This window comes from Myxine glutinosa, chromosome 6 (genome assembly GCF_964187855.1).
Source record: "Myxine glutinosa chromosome 6, kmMyxGlut1.1, whole genome shotgun sequence".
Classification (NCBI taxonomy): domain Eukaryota; kingdom Metazoa; phylum Chordata; class Myxini; order Myxiniformes; family Myxinidae; genus Myxine; species Myxine glutinosa.
The window spans coordinates 125,744,439-125,763,978 of record NC_136266.1 but is presented as its reverse complement, the minus strand read 5'-3'; the positions used below and the strand labels follow the sequence as shown (position 1 = coordinate 125,763,978).

General features: G+C 43.4%; 1 protein-coding gene across 2 annotated transcripts in view; it reads left to right on the top strand.

The window, feature by feature from the left end:
• Positions 1-562: 562 nt before the first annotated feature.
• The window catches only part of LOC137415335 (V-type proton ATPase 116 kDa subunit a 4-like), a 142,879-nt gene continuing 123,901 nt past the window's right edge, over positions 563-19,540 (top strand). Inside the window, exons 1-2 of one of the 2 annotated variants that reach the window (XM_078780488.1) lie at positions 563-636; positions 8,158-8,298. In XM_078780488.1, coding sequence (XP_078636614.1) covers positions 8,182-8,298 — 117 coding nt within the window. In that variant the 5' untranslated portion in view covers positions 563-636; positions 8,158-8,181. The remainder of the gene's footprint in view (positions 637-8,157; positions 8,299-19,540) is intronic. The other variant, XM_078780487.1, reaches the window with a different exon arrangement.

Sequence of the window (19,540 nt, the reverse complement as noted above, 5' to 3'; positions counted from 1 at the left end):
TTTTCAGGCTACAAACTTACTGATCATCTCGACATATGAACTCCATCGACAAACCGATATCCGTTTAATTTCCCTGCACGAGCCGCTCATAGGGTGCACCTGCTGCGGAAACCAGGAGGCACGAGCCGCTCATAGGGTGCACCTGCTGCGGAGACCAGGAGGCACGAGCCGCTCATAGGGTGCACCTGCTGCGGAGACCAGGAGGCACGAGCCGCTCATAGGGTGCACCTGCTGCGGAGACCAGGAGGCACGAGCCGCTCATAGGGTGCACCTGCTGCGGAAACCAGGAGGCACGAGCCGCTCATAAGGTGCACCTGCTGCGGAGACCAGGAGGCACGAGCCGCTCATAGGGTGCACCTGCTGCGGAGACCAGGAGGCACGAGCCGCTCATAGGGTGCACCTGCTGCGGAGACCAGGAGGCACGAGCTCAAGCTGTAACACTGTGAGTCGGTTTTCACCTCGAACCACATTTAGTTAAAGTTCGTAAACCGATCCTCGGGCCCCTGATCCTCCTATTATTTCGGGCGGTTTGTATGAACCGTCATTCATTATTATTAATTAATAGGCTTTACCCTGCGCTGGCGAAGCAAAAACGGGGTTAAGCGATTCCTTGTGTACGGCAGTACGTGTACGCAGGTACGAACATGTCCGCATTTTCAAAATTCTTTTCCTGACGTGTTGGAATTGACATGAATTTTTCACCATGTTTGCGCCAACTCGTATAGATTTTTTTTAAGTGATAATTATGACGTCATATTTTACGTGATTCTACGTCAATCATTATTTTTCGTGATTTTTTTTCACGAATGATGTGATATTTTTCGTGATTCTACGTTATTTTACGTCAATGGGCGCCATGTTGATTGAATTCATTTAATCATGTTCTCAGCAAATGATGGTGCGATTGACAAAATTTACACCATAGTATGCGGCGACTCGTGTAGCATTTTTAGTGAGTATGACGTCATAGGTCACGTGGTACAGGCGCCATCTTGGAAAACCGAAACACTTTGGACCTCTACATTTCCAAAACAACTCGATGGGAAAATTGAAATGTCTCGATTTAAAGAAATCTGAATGGGGAATAAATGTTAAAGATTACGTCATTGGTGCCTTCATTATGACATCATAATTTGACAAGTACAACGCTCAATCCGATCAGTTTGAAATTTAGCGTGATATACGCAACAATTACATTGGAGAATGTACATTTATGACGTCACCCGTCACGTGGTCTAGCAGCCATATTGGATAAAACAAAAAGATATACACTTAAACAGAAGAGGTCGCCCACACCAAGTCGACTGCGTCGGGTAAGTGTTCTATAAATACCATCTAGTTATTACTATTATCGGTTGATGTGTTGATGTGTTGCTGAGTTCTTGAGTTCTTGAGTTCGGTGGTTTGACGAGGTAGAATTAAGGTTAGCCCAACTCTCTAGTGTGTATGTAATAAATAGATCTGAATGCGTTGAGTATATATATATATATATACTGTATACACTCCATATATATATATATATATATATATATATATATATATATACTCCAGGTCGACTCCATATGATGAGTGGATACCAGAGATAACGTCACCGCGTGGCAGGCGGTGCGTATCGCTCCCAGCAAGGTGCAGCAGCAGCTGTATGGGACACCTTGCTGGCGGTTCTCCACTGATGATATGAAGGTCGCATAGTGACTGATATATATATATATATATATATATATATATATATATATATATATATATATATATATATATGTATATATATATGTATATATATATATATATATATATATATATGTATATATATATATATATATATATATATATGTATATATATATATATATATATATATATATATATATATATATTATATTGTATTGTATTGTCGCTGGGTATACACAATCGCCTTGCACCTACTGTTACATATTTATGTGAATTACTATTCAGGTCTTTGCTTATCAATGTGTAGTCGATTAAAGGTTGTTGTGATTAAAGGGTCAGGAGCCCTTCTGGGAAAAAGGAGACAGGAAACGGAAGAAGAAAAAGACACGAGGTCCTGGAGAAGCGACGATTCTTCTTCCTCCTCGCCGAGCTCCGAGGCGAGGGTATCAATATCGAGCAGCGTCTGACGCTGCGTTGGGAAACCCATCTGGCGAAAGGAATTACCCCTTGACGCATCAAGTTGCCCTGGGTTCGTGCACGGAACCCAGCGTCCTACACAGTTCGCCTCACCGTCTACAAGGACGCGTACGGGTCGCACCTTGGGCCTCGCGCGCTGGACAAGCCGCACGTTGCTTTGCCCGCGTTGCTTGACAAGGAGGTGCGCGCTGCAACCGTTGTTCCCGGTATGTGACGTGCACGTTTGGGAGCACGTCAGCCAGGGGTTCGTTCAACCGCCCGTGTGCGGAGAAGCCGACCATCATCTTGGTCAGGAGGTGCACGCTGCAACCGTTGTTCCCGGTACGTGACGTACGTTTGGGAGCACGTCAGCCAGGGGTTTGTTCAACCGCCCGTGTGCGGAGAAGCCGACCATCATCTTGGTCAGGAGGGGCCCAGAGACATTGTGAGGGACAGAGACCAAAGGGGTCGGGAGTGGGGAAAGGGGACACACATATATAAGATGGCCATCTTAATCATATTGGTGATTGATTGTTAATTGTGGATTGTTGATGGTTGTTGATTGTTGATTCCTTGGGCTGGGGGAATATATCATTGATTTTTCCGGATCCTTGGTGTGGGGGTGTCTTATTGATTGGAATTCATATTGATTGCGTTACGAAAGCGCATAAATAGTATATCTTTCTGGCGGAGTTCCTCTCACGGTCCGGGGGTCACCGAGACCACGTAGTCACCGGGAGGACCATGTAACACCTACCAAGGCAGCGGAGCGATCACCATGCCGGGCTCGTCCAGGACGCCCGGGCATGCCCGCTCTCGACTTGCCAGGCCTCGTCCAGGACGCCCGGGCACGCCCCCTCTCGCCTTTCCCGGGCAAACGCTCCGGGATAATGTGTATATATATTGCTGCCCGATAAACGGGCTTTTCAGAGTACCCGAGTTGATTTGACACAATAAAGAAACTTGGACGAATTCCAGCTTTTTGTCGCGTCCATTCTTCCGATTTACGTTGGAGCATAGCTCCTACATTGGTGACCCGACATGGACACGGCAGTTGCCCTCAAACTGCCTACCTTCTGGGAGGCTCACGCGGCAGTTTGGTTCGCCCAGGCAGACTCCCTGTTCGCCCTGCGAGGCATCATGGCCGACGACACCCGCTTCCACCATGTGGTAGCAGCACTCGGATCAGCCACCGCGGCCCGTGCCCTGAGCCTCCTCGAGACCCCCCCCCCCCCCCAGCCGCTGACAAATACGACGCGATTAAAAAGCTCCTCCTCGACGCTTTCGCCCTCCATCAGCGGAACGCGCACGGCGCCTGCTCGACCTGCCCGAGCTCGGCGACACGCGCCCGTCCGAGCGAATGGACGACATGCTTTCGCTGCACGGCAAGCACTCTCCGGCATTCCTGTTCCGGGAGCTGTTCCTCCGTCAGCTGCCGAGCCCGGTACCCCTCGCCCTGGCAAGCACGACGATCACGGATCCCTGCGCCCTCGCCAGGGAAGCAGACAAGATCTCAGCGGCAGGCCAACGCATTGGAGCAGCGACCTGGAGCCCACCGCCGTCTGAAGCAACGCCCATGGCGCCCGAGCACCCGGCACGGTCGACGACTGAACTGCCGACGCAATTGGCGGCCACTACGCCGCGCCGACCACCTCCAGCACGACGACCGGGGCCTCCACCTGACCAGGCGTGGTGTTATTATCATGCCAGGTTCGGACAGAAGGCCCAGACATGCCGACCCCCATGCACCTTCGGCAAGCCGGGAAACGGCCGGGCCGGCGTTCATTACCAGCCATGAGCGCCGGCCACACGGGCAACTTACTTTTCATCACGGACAAAGCGTCAGGACGGCGCTTCCTGTGTGACACCGGCGCCCAACTGAGCGTCATACCCGCCTCCGATCAGGACAGGCAGTCCATGGTTTGCGGCCCCTCCTTGGTTGCGGCCAATGCATCGGCCATCCGCACCTTCGGCCTGCGCAACGTCACCCTCTGCTTTGGTGGCCAACGCTTTAATTGGACTTTTGTAACCGCAAGCGTGCCCATGGCTCTGCTAGGCGCCGACTTCCTCTGCGCACACGGACTGCTGGTGGACGTCCAACGGCGTCACCTCATCAACGCCGAGACCTTCAGCTCCCTGGCATGCACATTGAGCAGCTCCGCTCCGACCGAGCTGGCATGCGCCCTCCTGGCGGCGAACGAGTTTGCTCGCCTGCTCACGGAGTTCCCGGCCCTCACGCGGCCGACGTTTAGGCCGTCGCAGTACGACATGGGAACGAGCACCACATACCAACCACGGGCCCGCCAGTCTACGCCAGAGCCCGCCGCCTCGACCCAGCCAAGCTCGCCGTGGCCAAAGCCGAGTTCGACGCTTTGGAACACCTCGGCATCGTGCAGCGCTCCGATAGCGCGTGGGCTTCGCCACTAGACATCGTCCCAAAACCAGGGGGCGGCTGGTGCCCATGTGGCGACTACCGCCGCCTTAACGACGCTACCACCCCCGACAGGTATCCGATCCCGCACATCCAAGACTTCTCCGCCCGTTTGGCAGGACGGGTCATTTTTTCAAAGATCGATTTAATACGGGGATACCACCAGGTACCTGTCAGGGCGGCCGACGTCCCAAAAACGGCCGTCATCACGCCGTTCGGCTTATTCGAATTCCTGCGAATGCCGTTTGGCCTCAAGAACGCGGCTCAGGCGTTCCAGCGCTTGATGGACGGCGTGCTGCGCGACCTGCCGTTCCTCTTCGTTTACCTGGACGACATCCTCGGCGCCAGCACGTCCCGGGCCGAGCACCTCCTCCACCTCCGAACACTGTTCGGGTGCCTCAGCGAGCACGACCTAATCGTCAACCTGGCGAAATGCCACTTCGGCACGACGGCCGTTGATTTTTTGGGCCACCACATCATCAAGAACGGTGCCGTGCCGCTGCCAACCAAGGTCGAGGCCATCGCCACATTTCCACGTCCCCGCTCCATAAAGGCCCTGCAGGAATTCCTGGGAATGGTGAATTTCTATCACCGCTTCGTGCCCCGCGCTGCTCAACTCATGCCGCCCCTCTACGAAGCCCTCCGGGGCAAGCCAGCCAAGCACGACGTCGTCTGGTCCGCAGCAATGGACGCGGCATTTAAAAGCTCAAAGCGGGCCCTCGCCGACACAACACTGCTCGCTCACCCGGTGCTCAATGCTCCCATCGCCCTCACCACGGATGCCTCCGACTATGCGGTGGGCGCCGTACATGAGCAATGGGTGAACGGGGTTTGGCAGCCACTTGCTTTTTTCAGCCGGCAACTCCGGCCGAACGAGCTCAAATATAGCACGTTTGACCGTGAGCTCCTCAGTCTGCACCTGGCCGTTCGCCATTTCCGCCACCTCCTGGAGGGCTGACCCTTCACGGCGTTCGTCGACCACAAGCCGTTGGTTTACGCAATGGCCAAGGTCACGGAGCCGTGGTCGGCCCGCCAACAGCGCCACCTCTCCGCCGTGTCGGAGTTTACCATGGACATCCGGCACGTCGCCGGCAAAGACAACGCCATGGCCGACTGTCTTTCTCGGGCCAGCGCGAACGCGGTCCACCTCGGCGTGGACTTCGCGCTTATGGCGGCGGACCAAACCACCGACACCACGGTGCAAGCCCTCCGGGCGGCGGACACGGGCCTCCGCCTGGCCGACATCCCCTTCGCGGACACTGTCCTGCTCTGCGACGTCTCCCAAGGCCAGCCTCGCCCCATCGTGCCTGTTACCTGGCAACGCCGCATCTTCGCCTCCCTCCACGGCTTTTCCCACCCAGGCCGGAAAGCTTCCCAGAAGCTGGTGTCGGCGCGATTCGTCTGGCACGGCCTTCGACGGGACATCCGCGATTGGACCAGCACCTGCACAGCCTGCCGACAGGCCAAGGTCCACCGACACACCCAGGCCCTGCTGGCACCTTTCACCGTGCCCGAACAACGTTTCGACCACGTCAACGTGGACCTGGTGGGCCCCCTCCCCCCATCACGGGGTTTCACACACCTGCTCACCATGGTGGACAGGACCACCAGGTGGCCGGAGGCCGTTGCCCTCATCTCCACCACCACCGCCGACGTGGCGCAGGCTTTCATCGCCACCTGGGTCGCCCGCTTCGGCGCACCGGCGGACATCTCATCGGACTGCGGACCGCAGTTCACCTCTGAGCTGTGGGGCGCGGTCGCCCGCAACCTGGGGGTCAAGCTCCACCGTACTTCGGCCTACAACCCCCAAGCCAATGGGTTGTGCGAGCGATTCCACCGCTCCATGAAGGCCGCGCTCATGGCCGGCCTTCAGGATGGCGGTTGGGCCGACCAGCTGCCGTGGGTCCTTTTGGGCCTCCGCACGGCCCCCCAAGGAGGACCTCCGGGCGTCCACCGCCGAGCTTGTCTACGGCCAGGCGCTACGCGTCCCGGGCGAATTCGTGCCCGACGCTACCAGTCCCTGGTCCGCAGCTCACCAGCGCTCGGACCTCCAGGAGACCGCCCGACGGTTTGCCCCCGTGCCAACGTCCCACCACGGTGACCCCCAGTCCTACATCCCCCCAGCGCTTCGCACAGCAGAGTACGTTTTTGTACGTCATGACGCACATCGGGGGCAACTCCGGCCGCCGTACGACGGGCCCTTCCGGGTCCTGCGACGGGACGACAAGTCGTTCGTCATCGACATCGGCGGCAGGTCGGACCGGATTGCGGTGGACCGCCTCAAGCCGGCGCACGTGGACATCGACCAATGGCCACGGTTGGCCCTTCCGCCGCGGCGAGGCCACCCCCCGTCCACAGTGCCCTCCACTCGACCGCCCACCACCACACCGGACCACAACCCGCTAGGGGTCGCTTCGGCCGGGTCATCAGGACCCCCCTTAAATTGATCCTGCCGGTGCAAGTCGATTCTGGGGGGACGTGTGTAGCGGCTACCGCTGGGTATACACAATTGCCTTGCACCTACCGAGGACGCGGAGCGATCACCATGCCGGGCTCGTCCAGGACGCCTGGGCATGCCCGCTCTCGACTTGCCAGGCCTCGTCCAGGACGCCCGGGCACGCCCCCTCTCGCCTTTCCCAGGCAAACGCTCCGGGATAATGTGTATATATATTGCTGCCCGATAAACGGGCTCTTCAGAGTACCCGAGTTGATTTGACACAATAAAGAAACTCGGACGAATTCCAGCTTTTTGTCGCGTCCATTCTTCCGATTTACGTTGGAGCATAGCTCCTACAATATTATATATCTATATTGTAGCGGTTACCACTGGGTGTACACAATCGCCTTGCACCTGCCAGGACGCGGCCAGGGCGCAATCGCCATGCTGGGCTCGTCCGGACGGGCCCAGACGCGCCTCTCCCGGGCATGCCCGAACTCGCTGTTCCCGGGCTCGCCCGAACCTCCCGGGCACGACCGCTCTCGCCTTTCCAGGGCTCGCCCAGAACGCCCGGGCATGCCCGCTCTCGCCTTTCCAGGGCTCGCCCAGAGCGTCCGGGCATGCCCGCTCTCGCCTTTCCAGGGCTCGCCCAGAACGCCCGGGCATGCCTGCTCTCGCCTTTCCAGGGCTCGTCCAGGACGCCCGGGCATGCCCGCTCTCGACTTGCCAGGCCTCGTCCAGCATGCCCGGGCAGGTCCAGACTCGCCTTTCCAGGACTCGCCCTTGACACCCGGGCATGCCCGGTCTCGCTTTTCCCAGGCAAACGCTCCGGCATAAATGTGTATATATATTGCTGCCCGATAAACGGGCTTTTCAGAGTACCCGAGTTTGATACGTGCATTAAAGCAACTCGGACGAATTTCCGTCTTTGGTCTCGTCAATTCTTTCGACTCGCGTTGGAGCACCACAGCTCCTTCAATATGTTATATATCTATATATCGTTTAATAATGAAAATGCGCACACGCCCAGTTGTACATCCCATATTGAAGCTTTTCGTCGATATAAAGAAAACTTTGGTTCATGTAGTGGTTCAGTATTTAAAAGGACTGACTAGTATTGTTTACCGTCACGATCTAGTGGTTCTCCGGTGTCTGCACCTCACCCAGTGCAGAAGACCCTGGGGCAGCACCATGGGCGTGGCGCTGCGCAGTGAAGAGATGTGCTTGGCCCAGCTGTTCATGCAGTACGAGACCGCGTACAGATGTGTTGCGGAGCTGGGACACCTGGGACTGGTCCAGTTTCGGGACGTAAGGAAGTGACATCACAGCGCGCGGTCAATGAGTGTATGATGACGTGTGGTGGTGTGGGAGCATGTACAGTATTGATATATTAATATATGACTATCAAGTTTGTAATCTGCATTTCCTCTCGCGTAATATATTAATAGGCCTATATCTGATTTGTACACTCTGCTCTTTAACATGAAAAACCAATGTTACCTGCTTTTAAAAACAACCTGTCATTGTGCGTTGGATGGGGATGAACGAGAAATTGGTCCTTTCGAAAGACTACTTTAATGCCGTCACGTGACTTTAGCCGATCTTCAACTGGTGCTATTTAAATGTTTTACATTTGAAAATATTTTTTGGGGTTTTTTTTTTACTGCTCGCTTTTATTTTCGATTTATTGATTAATCAATTAATCGATTCATTATTTAATTATTCGATCAATTAAATAATTTTCCAAAAATTACAGTTTCGGATTAAACGGTGGTGGTTTGGGTATGCTATTAGTTAATTAATTAAGAAATCAATTGTTTTACGTTTCATATGGTCGTGCAACTCTGGTTAACACCAGAAGGTCGCGGATGGACCAAAACGGATTTAATGGAGGCGATAACCAAACACGGATTCGGCTATATGTCGTGCGGGAGGAAGGAGGAAAATGGAAGCTGCACAAGCGCTTAACTGCGACACTCCGACCCTGTAGGGGCAATCAACTCAAGCGGGCACAGGTTTGAATGGGAAAGGAAAATAATACAAGGGTTTATTGAACCGGAACGCAGGAACAGGAAAATGCGGTAATAAACTAATAAAGAAGCCTAAATTGGGACGTCCCCACACACAGATATCAGAAACGAGACACAGGAATATGAATTAAAGGAAAAGAACACGTTGTGTAAAATGTAATGGGGATTGGCCTGATCTGTCCCTCGTCTTGTCTTGGTATCGTCCACCACGCAGCTCCAAGCTCCGCTCGTGCTCGTGCGCCACCAGGCCTTGCTCCAAATTCCAAAGCAACCACGAGGTCCCACAGCAGGAAAAGCACCGTGCGTCCAACACAGGCTAGCGGCTCCAAGCGAGGTCGATCTTCACACGCGATCGGCCTGCCATGTCCCAGTCAGCTCTCCCGAAGCAAACGTGCAAGAAGCAAGCGAACTCCACTCGGGCTATGGCTCAACTCAACTTGGCTGCACAAGACGAAGCGCCGGATGTCCAAAAAGGCTAGCTGCGCAAACGAGCACGAACCGGAAGAGACTCAAGAGCTGCAAGAGAGAGACCCATGCTGCGTAGGACGAAGAAGAGACGAGAGTGCCAGAGAGAGAAAATGGCGTTCGGCGCTCCCTTAAATAACCTTTTCAGTGACGTCAGCCTTGGCGCTACCAAACAGCGACTTCCACCGAACCTTCCAGCTTCGCGCCTCTCGAACTCGTTGGCTGGAGATTCACGCCCAGCGCGCCGACCAATCACAGGACCATAGCGTGGCGATAGCTCGTAGCATGTAGCGTGGTGATAGCACGTAGCATGTAGCGTGGTGATAGCGCGTGGCACTCGATGTGGTTAGGGCTGCCGGAGGTGTAATTGGCGGCGGCCATCATCGGCGGTGCCCCGGCCTGGTTTCCTTGCCTGTTCCTTCCGAAGTCACTGTCAGGGAAGGGAGTCATTTAATGTTGCACTAAGGAGATCCTAACCAAGTGTCTAAATGGGTGCAGTGCCAAAAGGGACAAAGGTTTGGCTACCAGGTGTGGACACACAGGGGCGCTACTCTTTAATCCCTATGCTACTTATCACTCGAACATCTTGGTATGCTCACAGGTATACTCTTAACCGACAAAACGCCTACACATGAAACTTATTACAGGGCAGATTCCTTACCGTGACAGATGAAGCACGTTACCTATACAGATCTATCTGGCTCTACATATCACTACCCTACAGACATAACATTATTTATTTATTTTAATTAATAGTTACGAATTTATTTTCTTTCTCATGTGGGCAATATCTCTGGAACCTTTTGAGGAAGGACGCTGATATTTGGACACGACAGTGACCAAGCGATTGGCTTTCAAGGGTATTTTTGATTTATTGATTCATCAATTAGTCGATTAATAATTTAATTTTTCAATTAATTACCTCTGATTTTCTAAGTGTTACAGATTCAGATGAAACAGATGTATGCGGGGTGCATGTATGTATGTATGTATGTCCCTCACAAACGTTCGCCAAACAGAGCTGAGGATCTGGTCACATGACGGGGGTGATGTGATGTGATTATGTCTGTGATGTCATATTACGGCATATGAAGGCTGACTCCACACACCGCCATTTTGATTTATATGCCATTCATGCCGAACATATCGTCGAATCTGTCATGCATCACAATCGCCATGCTCTGCCTTTGTTTTTCATTCAGTGTGAAATGCAAACAAACTGATTGTTAAAATGACCATCAAATATCAAAAGCATAGGTGTTACGGGTCTTCCAACAACACAGTATGTATAGGCCTTAGGCTTCATGCCTTCATCCCTTAACTTCAGGCAGCTTTGGACAAATTAGCCCAGGTTTCTTCATACAGTAGTATCGTTTTCATAATAATAATAATAAAGTTAATAATATAGTAAATATAATCGTAATACTGCAATCCCTTTGTCATGACTGCAAAGTTACTGGATTGAAGCGGTGTATGGTTGGTTCATTGTTGACTCACCAGTGTCTCACTGTATAGAATAAACCAGTGTCTCAATGCAATCCCTTCACTTCCATGGTGACAAACAGCTTAGAGACTTGGAGTACTTTAAAAATATATAATACTTGCCTAATTTGCGACCTGGTTTCCACACCCAGGAGTAGTGTAATAATGTTGCTTCTGGGACACCTCCGTTTAACATGGGAAATCCCTATCTAATGTCATTTACCCCCTTGTCTTTTTCAAAAATCATAAACACCTCTATTTCTCCCACCCTCATCTTTATGAACCTTTTGTCTGTAGTACCTATCCTTAATGTTGTTCATTAGACCACTCAAACACTACAAATATTTGTTTTCTCTTATAGACCTATCATCCTTCTTCTACATATCATCTGGCAGATTAATCTTTGACCCACTCAAACATTGACCCATTCACTTCCATATTAATTCTTTCCCTCCCTCATTGCCCCTAAACACCTATATTTCTCTCACCCTGTTCTTTACGAACCTTCTAACCTTTTGACATGTTATCCTTATTCATTAGACCACTTAAACACCTGTGATCCTTCTGACCTCATGGACCTTTTAACCTTTTACTCTTAATATCATCTGGTGAATATAACCCACTCAAACAACGACCCTACAAATATTTGTTTATGCGTGGGAAATAATTTAATTCTCCTACAACTCTCTTCACCATCTAATATATTAACAAAAAATATGTTTGAGTTTGGTTCTTTATTAAGATATTTTAACTGAGCTAAGATAAAATGGTAAACCTCCCTCAATGTTCTTGCTTGAGCGCCTCCAGTGCCACATACCATTTTTAAATTAAAGTATATATTTTCCTGACAACCATCAAAGTTTTCCGTCCACTCAAAAATATTTCCATCTTTTTTACCCAATTCACCGGTATTTAAATTAATTCTCTTATTTGTTTTGTGAACTTTTTTACCAGTTGCCTTTTCAATTATACCTATTTGATATTTTTCACATTCATTATGTTTTCCATTTATATACCAAGGTTGATTACACCTCCACTCTTTAGTCTGGTTGATACTTGGTTCTATCATTTATATAATAGTAAAAAAGGCGGCGGTAGCCCGTTAAAATCCCCAACCCCCCCCCTTTTTAACTTATCACTTATATATATCTTATCACTTATATATATCTTATCACTTATGTATATCTTATCACTTATATATATATCTTATCACTTATATATATATCTTATCACTTATATACTTATATAACCATAAGGGAGACTATCAATTCCATTTTCTAAAATAAACCTCTTATCATCAAAAGCCCCCAATGCTTTCTTATTTATCTCTTCTGAATATAATTGATGTTTATAACTTCTTATTCCATTAATCTTTCTAAACTCTTCTTTCTTTGTTGTTAAACAGTTATAATAATCCTTAAAGTTTATTGTTTCTTTAATAACATTTTTCTTTACACCTTTTAACTTCTTATCAGTCTTTTCAACGTTATTCACAATGTATTTATAAGCATAAGCCTTTGACCTCAATCCCACAAATTCACTCATAACATTTCCTCCTAATTCATCCTTGAACTTTCCAATCACCTTTTTATTTTTAGAAGAGAACAACTCACTCTCTGGACTGTAATTACTCGTGTCATAGATATTAATGTCTCTTTTCATGTCTGAATAAACATCGTTGGTATTAATTTTCAAAATAAAACTATCTGTATCCATATAAAGTAGATTAACATCATTTTGATATTTCTTCCTCAAGTTATTATAAAAGTAATCATACATTAATGACTTTGATAAATCAAGAATTGTTGTTCCAATATAAATAGGTTTGTTCATTTCAATACTCTCTTTAATCAAATGGATCGCACAAAAGTTCTCAGTAAAGACCTCAGCTCGAGTAAAACTCGGTCTATTAATTAATTTTGATGCTTGTTCCCAAGATGTTGATAGTCTGATATTTTGTCTTTTCCTCACATTCTCCATAGTCTTACCAAAGACCGCATTATTCATCAATTTATAAAAGTCTTTCTCAAAATCTGTTTTTGACTCTGTTCTTCTTTGTGTATTAAAATCAATGTACCCCTTTAACCAATGACTTTGATTGAACTTTAGAACCCTATGGATCTTCTCTACTCTTAGACCTTTTGATAAATATTGTCGCAAATTTCTTTGGTGTAGAACATAATTTTTCTTGTTATATAATGTAGTAAGTAATTTTTCTGTTGATTCACCTATATCAAACGATCGTTGATAATCACTCAACCATTCTTTCTTTGGACTTGCTTTCTCACAAGCAAATGGGAGATCTTTGTGTAGGTTATGGAGTTCCTCTGGATATTTTAAATCAATTTCAAAATAATAACCAACTTTTTCTTCATCCAATTCTTTTTGTGTAGAGATACATACATCTTGTAAAACGTTTTTGTAGTCTTTTTCCTTTACCCATCTAAGTTTTCTATAAGGAAGAGCCTGAGACATTGCCCAGCCATACAGGTTGTTCGCGTCATAGTACATCAAGTAAGAACTCTCTTTCGTTGGATCATAATTTGGAAGATATTTGTTATTTGCTTTTGCGTATCTACTCGAGCAGACTTGGGAAATTCCACCTCTTTTTGCCTTTTCAATCATCAAAAGCATATCAACATCGGTTATCAAATCCAAATCTTGTTTTGTCATTTTCAACATCGCACTCCAGGCCAATCCAGGTGCTGTGTAGTAGTGAGCAGGATCCAATCCATATCCAGTGCGACAAACAGATCTAAAGGCTTCAAATACATCGGCCAATAAAAGCACATCAGTTTTGAGATACAAATCGTGATACTCGCCAAGATTCTTGATGTTATATTTTTCCCAAACATTTTGTGCGTGTACATAATCTTTATCAGATATATGACTATTATTTAATTTGTTATAGAAATTTTCTTTTGAAGGAAGTTGTGTTTCATTGAATCTCTCAAATGAGTCCATATAGTCATAGGGGTAAATTCCCTTTTGTGTTAGAAAATCTTTATCTAAAAAATACTCTGAAAGACATGGAAACTCTTTTAGATTTTGAACCAAGTTAACCAATGGACTTGCCATGAATTTAAATGTATCAAGAAATCTGATATGAGTAATAGGAGATGTGTGAATTGTTTTTGTGAATGAAATGTATTTCTGATCCGTGTTTGGAATTGCTGAGATACTTCCAGAAGTCTTTGAGAGTTCCTTGATAAATAGATGTGTATCATAATGAGCGTTGTTATGAAGAAAGACAGGAATGAAAGAGGGGAGTTGATAATTAATATTACAACTTTGATGAGCCGGACCTCTATATTTACCAGTGAGATGACAATGGTCTCTAACCTTTAGACCTTTACCAATTTTCTCCTCACAAATATGACAGACATTGTTTTTTATAAATTCCCTTTTTTCTTTACTTGTTAAGGACATTGGTTTATTGGTTTCTCTCATTATCTTGGTTAATCGAACATAGTCTTTTTCTAGTCGTTTCACAAACTCCTCTGGGGTATTTGAGCCTCTATACATCTCTAACTTGTTATATTTATCACCAACGGATGATTTGATATAATAACAAAAACCACAAGGAGTATGTTTTTGATATTTATTTGTGTATGATTCTTTTGGATCTTGAGAAGCAGTATCAATTTTTTCTAAAATACTTTCAAAATCAGCATATATAACAAATGGATGTTTGATCTTTTTATTTTCATCTTTGAATGTGATCTTTGAGCCTTCTTTAGGCATATTGATTACCGTTGATTTATGTTCGCCACAATAATTTGAATGTTTATCTAATCTTTCTTGTGAATTGAAGAAGTTAAGACAACGCAAACAAATATATATTTTATTTGTTCTCTTACAGACTTGTGGTTTTATTAATTTAGCAATATCTTTGATGTATGTATAATGTGAATTTTCGTCTGAATTAAAATATAGAAGATTAATATGAGTTTGTTTACAATTGTCAGAAAGCTTTAAAACCTGAATGTTGTTTGTTTCTGTTAGACCATAAACATTAACTGATAAATTATTCATCTTTTCAAATTTAGGAATATCATTTAAAGTCATCGGAAACTTTAGATCTTTCGTATTTAATGTATTCTCATATTTTTTATAATGAGATACTCTTTCATCATGAAAATGTGGAGGATGTAAGTGTGCTAAAATAGACCAGAGAAAACATTTATTGTCTTTATTTTTGATATTGATAACTGCTTTTCTATTTTTGATAACACTGGGTAAATCAATGTAAGAAGAAGCTTTTAGAGGATCTGATTTAAGAATATGAATGTCTATGTAAATAATTTTTCCTATATTGAATCCACTTCCTACGATTGAATTATCCACATCTTGCTCTTGTTTAATAAGTTCATCATAGACTCCTGATGTTTTAAAATCTTGATATGAAGATATAAAGTGTGGCTCAGTTCTCATGTATGGTGCATCTATAACTCCTTCATCCTTTGTCATTTCTAATTTTATTCCCATATAAAATTTAAGTGGTTTCATTTCCTTTAGTGTTTTTTCAATCAACGTTTGAACAGCAGGTTTAACTATTTCTACAGCATCAACTATAGACTCTGGTTCAGGAGGTTTGAAGTTAAAGACTCTTATTTTAATATGTCCTTTGAATGCTCCATCAGAGTTTTTAGTTGTGATAAAATTTGATAAATGTAGATTTGTTTTAAGATGTATTTTGAAGCCTTTCTTGAGGATATTTTTATTACATGTAGAACAGTGTTTTGTTTCAGGTGGAAGAGGGGAAAGTTTGTTTAAAATGTTGTATGTATGTTTTGCGGTGAGAATATGTTGTTTATAATATTTTACTTCCTTCTCGCAAGTATCACAATAAACCATATTTATAGCGTGAGAAAACGTGGTGTTTTATATATATCACTGTGCTTAAAATAAAACACTTTTGAGCTTTACAGCTCCGTTTTATATATATCGCTGTGCTTAAACTAAAACACTTTTTCACTCAGAATCATCTAAGTCATAACTATCACATGAATACTCAGAATCATACTCAGAGTCATCAATAAAGCTACTCTCATAACTATCATTTGAGCACAAACTATTAGTATCATAACTATCATCTGTGTTCAATGAAATACTATCATCACCATCGTCCAAGTTCAATGAAATACTATCATCACTATCGTCTGAGTTCAATGAAATAGTAAAATCTTCACTGCTGTATTGACTCATATTTAATTAGCAAGAAAAATATTCCCATCAATATCTATATACTTTCTTTCATTAACAGATTCAATCTCTACAATTTTTATATCAAAAGTTATCTTTAAATAATCTCTAACTATCATAGAACGAAATGACATTTCACCAGAAATATTAACATCATTCATTTTACTTAGATCTACACCCTTTGGATTATTAAAGAAAATACAAATGTCTCCTCTAGAATTATTAATGGTCTTATCATTCTTTTTCAAAGTATCGTGGTCAATCACTTTTTCAAGCTTTGAATAAATTGCCAGGAGTAGAGGAGAAACTTTTGTTAGATTTACTTTAATGGATGTCTTTCCAGGTATAGTTAGAGCTCTTCCTTTAAATGAAATAGAGGGGCTCATGTTATTTTCCATAACTGGTTTTACCCAAAAATTTCCATATTTATCTTTGTTCAATTTAACATCTTTGACATATTTTTCTATATCTTCCACCGAAGTAGAGATTGATTGAAATTTGTCTTTTGTGCTTTGAAACATTGTATTTATTAATGAATAAACTTGCGTTTAGTTTAAGTAAAAATTTACCACATAAATATGATAAGTTCTGAAGGATATTTAGAATTTCCAGACTCTCCATATGATAAATTAGAGAATTGTCCGGCTTGTGATAGAGTGGGGCTTAATGATGAGGATTCATATAAACAATGTATTTTCTGTGATTTAATTTTAATTAATGATAATAAGAAATATAAAAAAATATATAACTCTTTTAAATTAGAACCAAAAATGAATTACTTTACAAGATTAATAAGAGAGATGAATGTTAAGTATTGTGATGATAATACACCATTTCTTTCAAGGGAAGAGACTAATTGTATTGAGGAAATGTATAAGGGTTTAATGATATTTATTATTCAAAATAATTTTAATGGAAATGTTAATACAAGATACTATATAAATAAAATAATGGATTATTTTGAAATTAAACCCGAACTCAGGATAAAATATAGAGTTTCTCAAATAGCTCAAAAAAAGTTGGATAACTTGTTTTCCAAATATATAAATGAATGATTTTTTACCCGTTTGGGAAAATAAGATAAAATTTAATAACCATAAAAACATTCCAAATTCATTGAGATGTCTAATAGTTGGTTCAAGCGGATGTGGAAAAACCTGTTTACTTTTAAAGATGCTCCTTGGTTCTAATTTTTTAGATTATGATAATTTAATAATTTTTACAAAGTCAAGTTTTCAACCCGAGTATCAACTACTCTCACAGGGTTTTAATGCGGGTCTTAAAAAGGAAGACATTATCGGTTTATTTAAACTTCAAAACAAACTAAATGATTATAATATTGATGATATAATACAATTATTTTGTGATACACAGAAATCAAAATCGAAACCCATAACTTGTATTCTCAGTGATAATACGGATGATATACCTTCACCTCAAGATTTAGATAAATCAAAAAAGAACCTTGTCATCTTTGATGATTGTGTTAATGAGAGAAACCAAACAGTAATGGATAGCTACTATACAAGAGGGAGACATTCTTCTTGTAATTGTATATATCTTAGTCAATCATATTTTCAACTCCCTCGACGCTCAATAAGAAACAATGCCAATACTTTTATTTTATTTAAGTTAAATTCAATAGATGTAAATAATTTTTGGAGAGATAATTGCTCTACGTTATGTAGTAAAAAAGAATTTGAAAATTATATGAAACACACGATTGGAAAATATAAATATATTGTTGTGAAACAAGATGAGATACTAAATGATATTTTTCAAAAAATAAATACAGAAAATGAATACTGAAGAAAGAGAAAGAAAGTTTAAGGAACATCAACAATTAGTTTCAAAAGTTGTTAAACAACAGGAAGAGATAAAGAAAAAACGGAGACAGAAACTAACTGGTGAAGAAGCCTTTGAAAGAAAACAAGAGAAATTCTTTAAACCACTTTTGAAAACTCAACACCCTACAGTTCCCACGGTAGAATTTACTCCGAAAAAACTTCAAATGCTCAAAGATTTTAGTCAGATAACAAAACAAGAACTTGGTGAATTAGAATATGATGACGAGGGATTATTTCGGAAACTTGAGCAGGTAAATCAACCCCCTAATTATGTTGTGGAAGCTCTTCAAAACAATGAATATTCTGCGGGTTCAAAAACCAGAGCAGGTCTCATTCCAACAGAAGAACCAGCAGTGTTTCATCTTGTGGAAGAAAAGGTATTGATATTTAATGATGAATTGATGTTCTTGAGTTCTACTCAACCAAATGTTAAATTAACTCCAAGATTAATGTTTCTTCTAACAAACCCCGGATTCAGCGGTTCAAAATATTTTGAGGAACCACTTGATATGGAAAGAGAGGAAGATAGGGTATATATTGAGTTGTTAAATACACTTGATTATGGAGTTTCTGTTGCTGGTAAAAGTAAGAAGAATGAGAAGGAGAAACATATTATTGATGCTTTAAGTAAGCTTGGTTCGGGTGTTAGTTTTCTTCCAAATGACCCATCACAATTAGTTAATAGGCTATTATTGTTATTAGGTAGTAAGAAGGCTGGAAACAACAATTGTTTTAATGAATCCTCAGCCATTTTAGATCAGTTGATGAACATGAAAATAATTAATAAATGTCAATACAAAGATATTTTATTAGATATTAAATAAGATGAGAAGCACAATTCTTAGTTTTAATTTCACAACGAGCGATTACACAGCTTCATTCCCTTACCCACTACAACTTGACCCCCTTACCTCATATGAGGCATCTTTGTTGTCAATGGAAACTTACAATACCCTTTTTAATATCACAGAGAAAAACAACAAGTTTAGTTATAATCCAGGCACTGCCTACAAAACTATAACTGTTTCACCTGGAGCTTACGAGATTTCTCAAATATCTTCAGAAGTCTCTCGCCTTATGAAAGAAAAAGGTGATGAACCAAAAAATATTGTAATAGATATTCAAACACACACTTCAAAATCAACTATTAAACTGAAAAATAATTATAAAGTTGATTTCACGATTGAAAATTCGTTCAGAGAGCTATTGGGTTTCTCTTCAAAAAAGATTGAAAATAACGGGACGTTTTACAGTGATAATGTTATCCAAATATCCTCCGGTATAAATTCAGTATTAATTCATTGTGATTTGATTGATGGTGCTTATAACGATGGAATAAGAACAAATACAATATTTTCATTCAGTGCATACTCAACCCCGATTGGTTATAAATTTAATATGGAACCAAAAAATCTTGTCTATTTACCTGTGTCAGGAAAAACCATATACAGAGTAAATTTTAGGATAACCGACCAAGATAATCGTATGATATCCTTTAATGATGAAATTATATCCATCAGA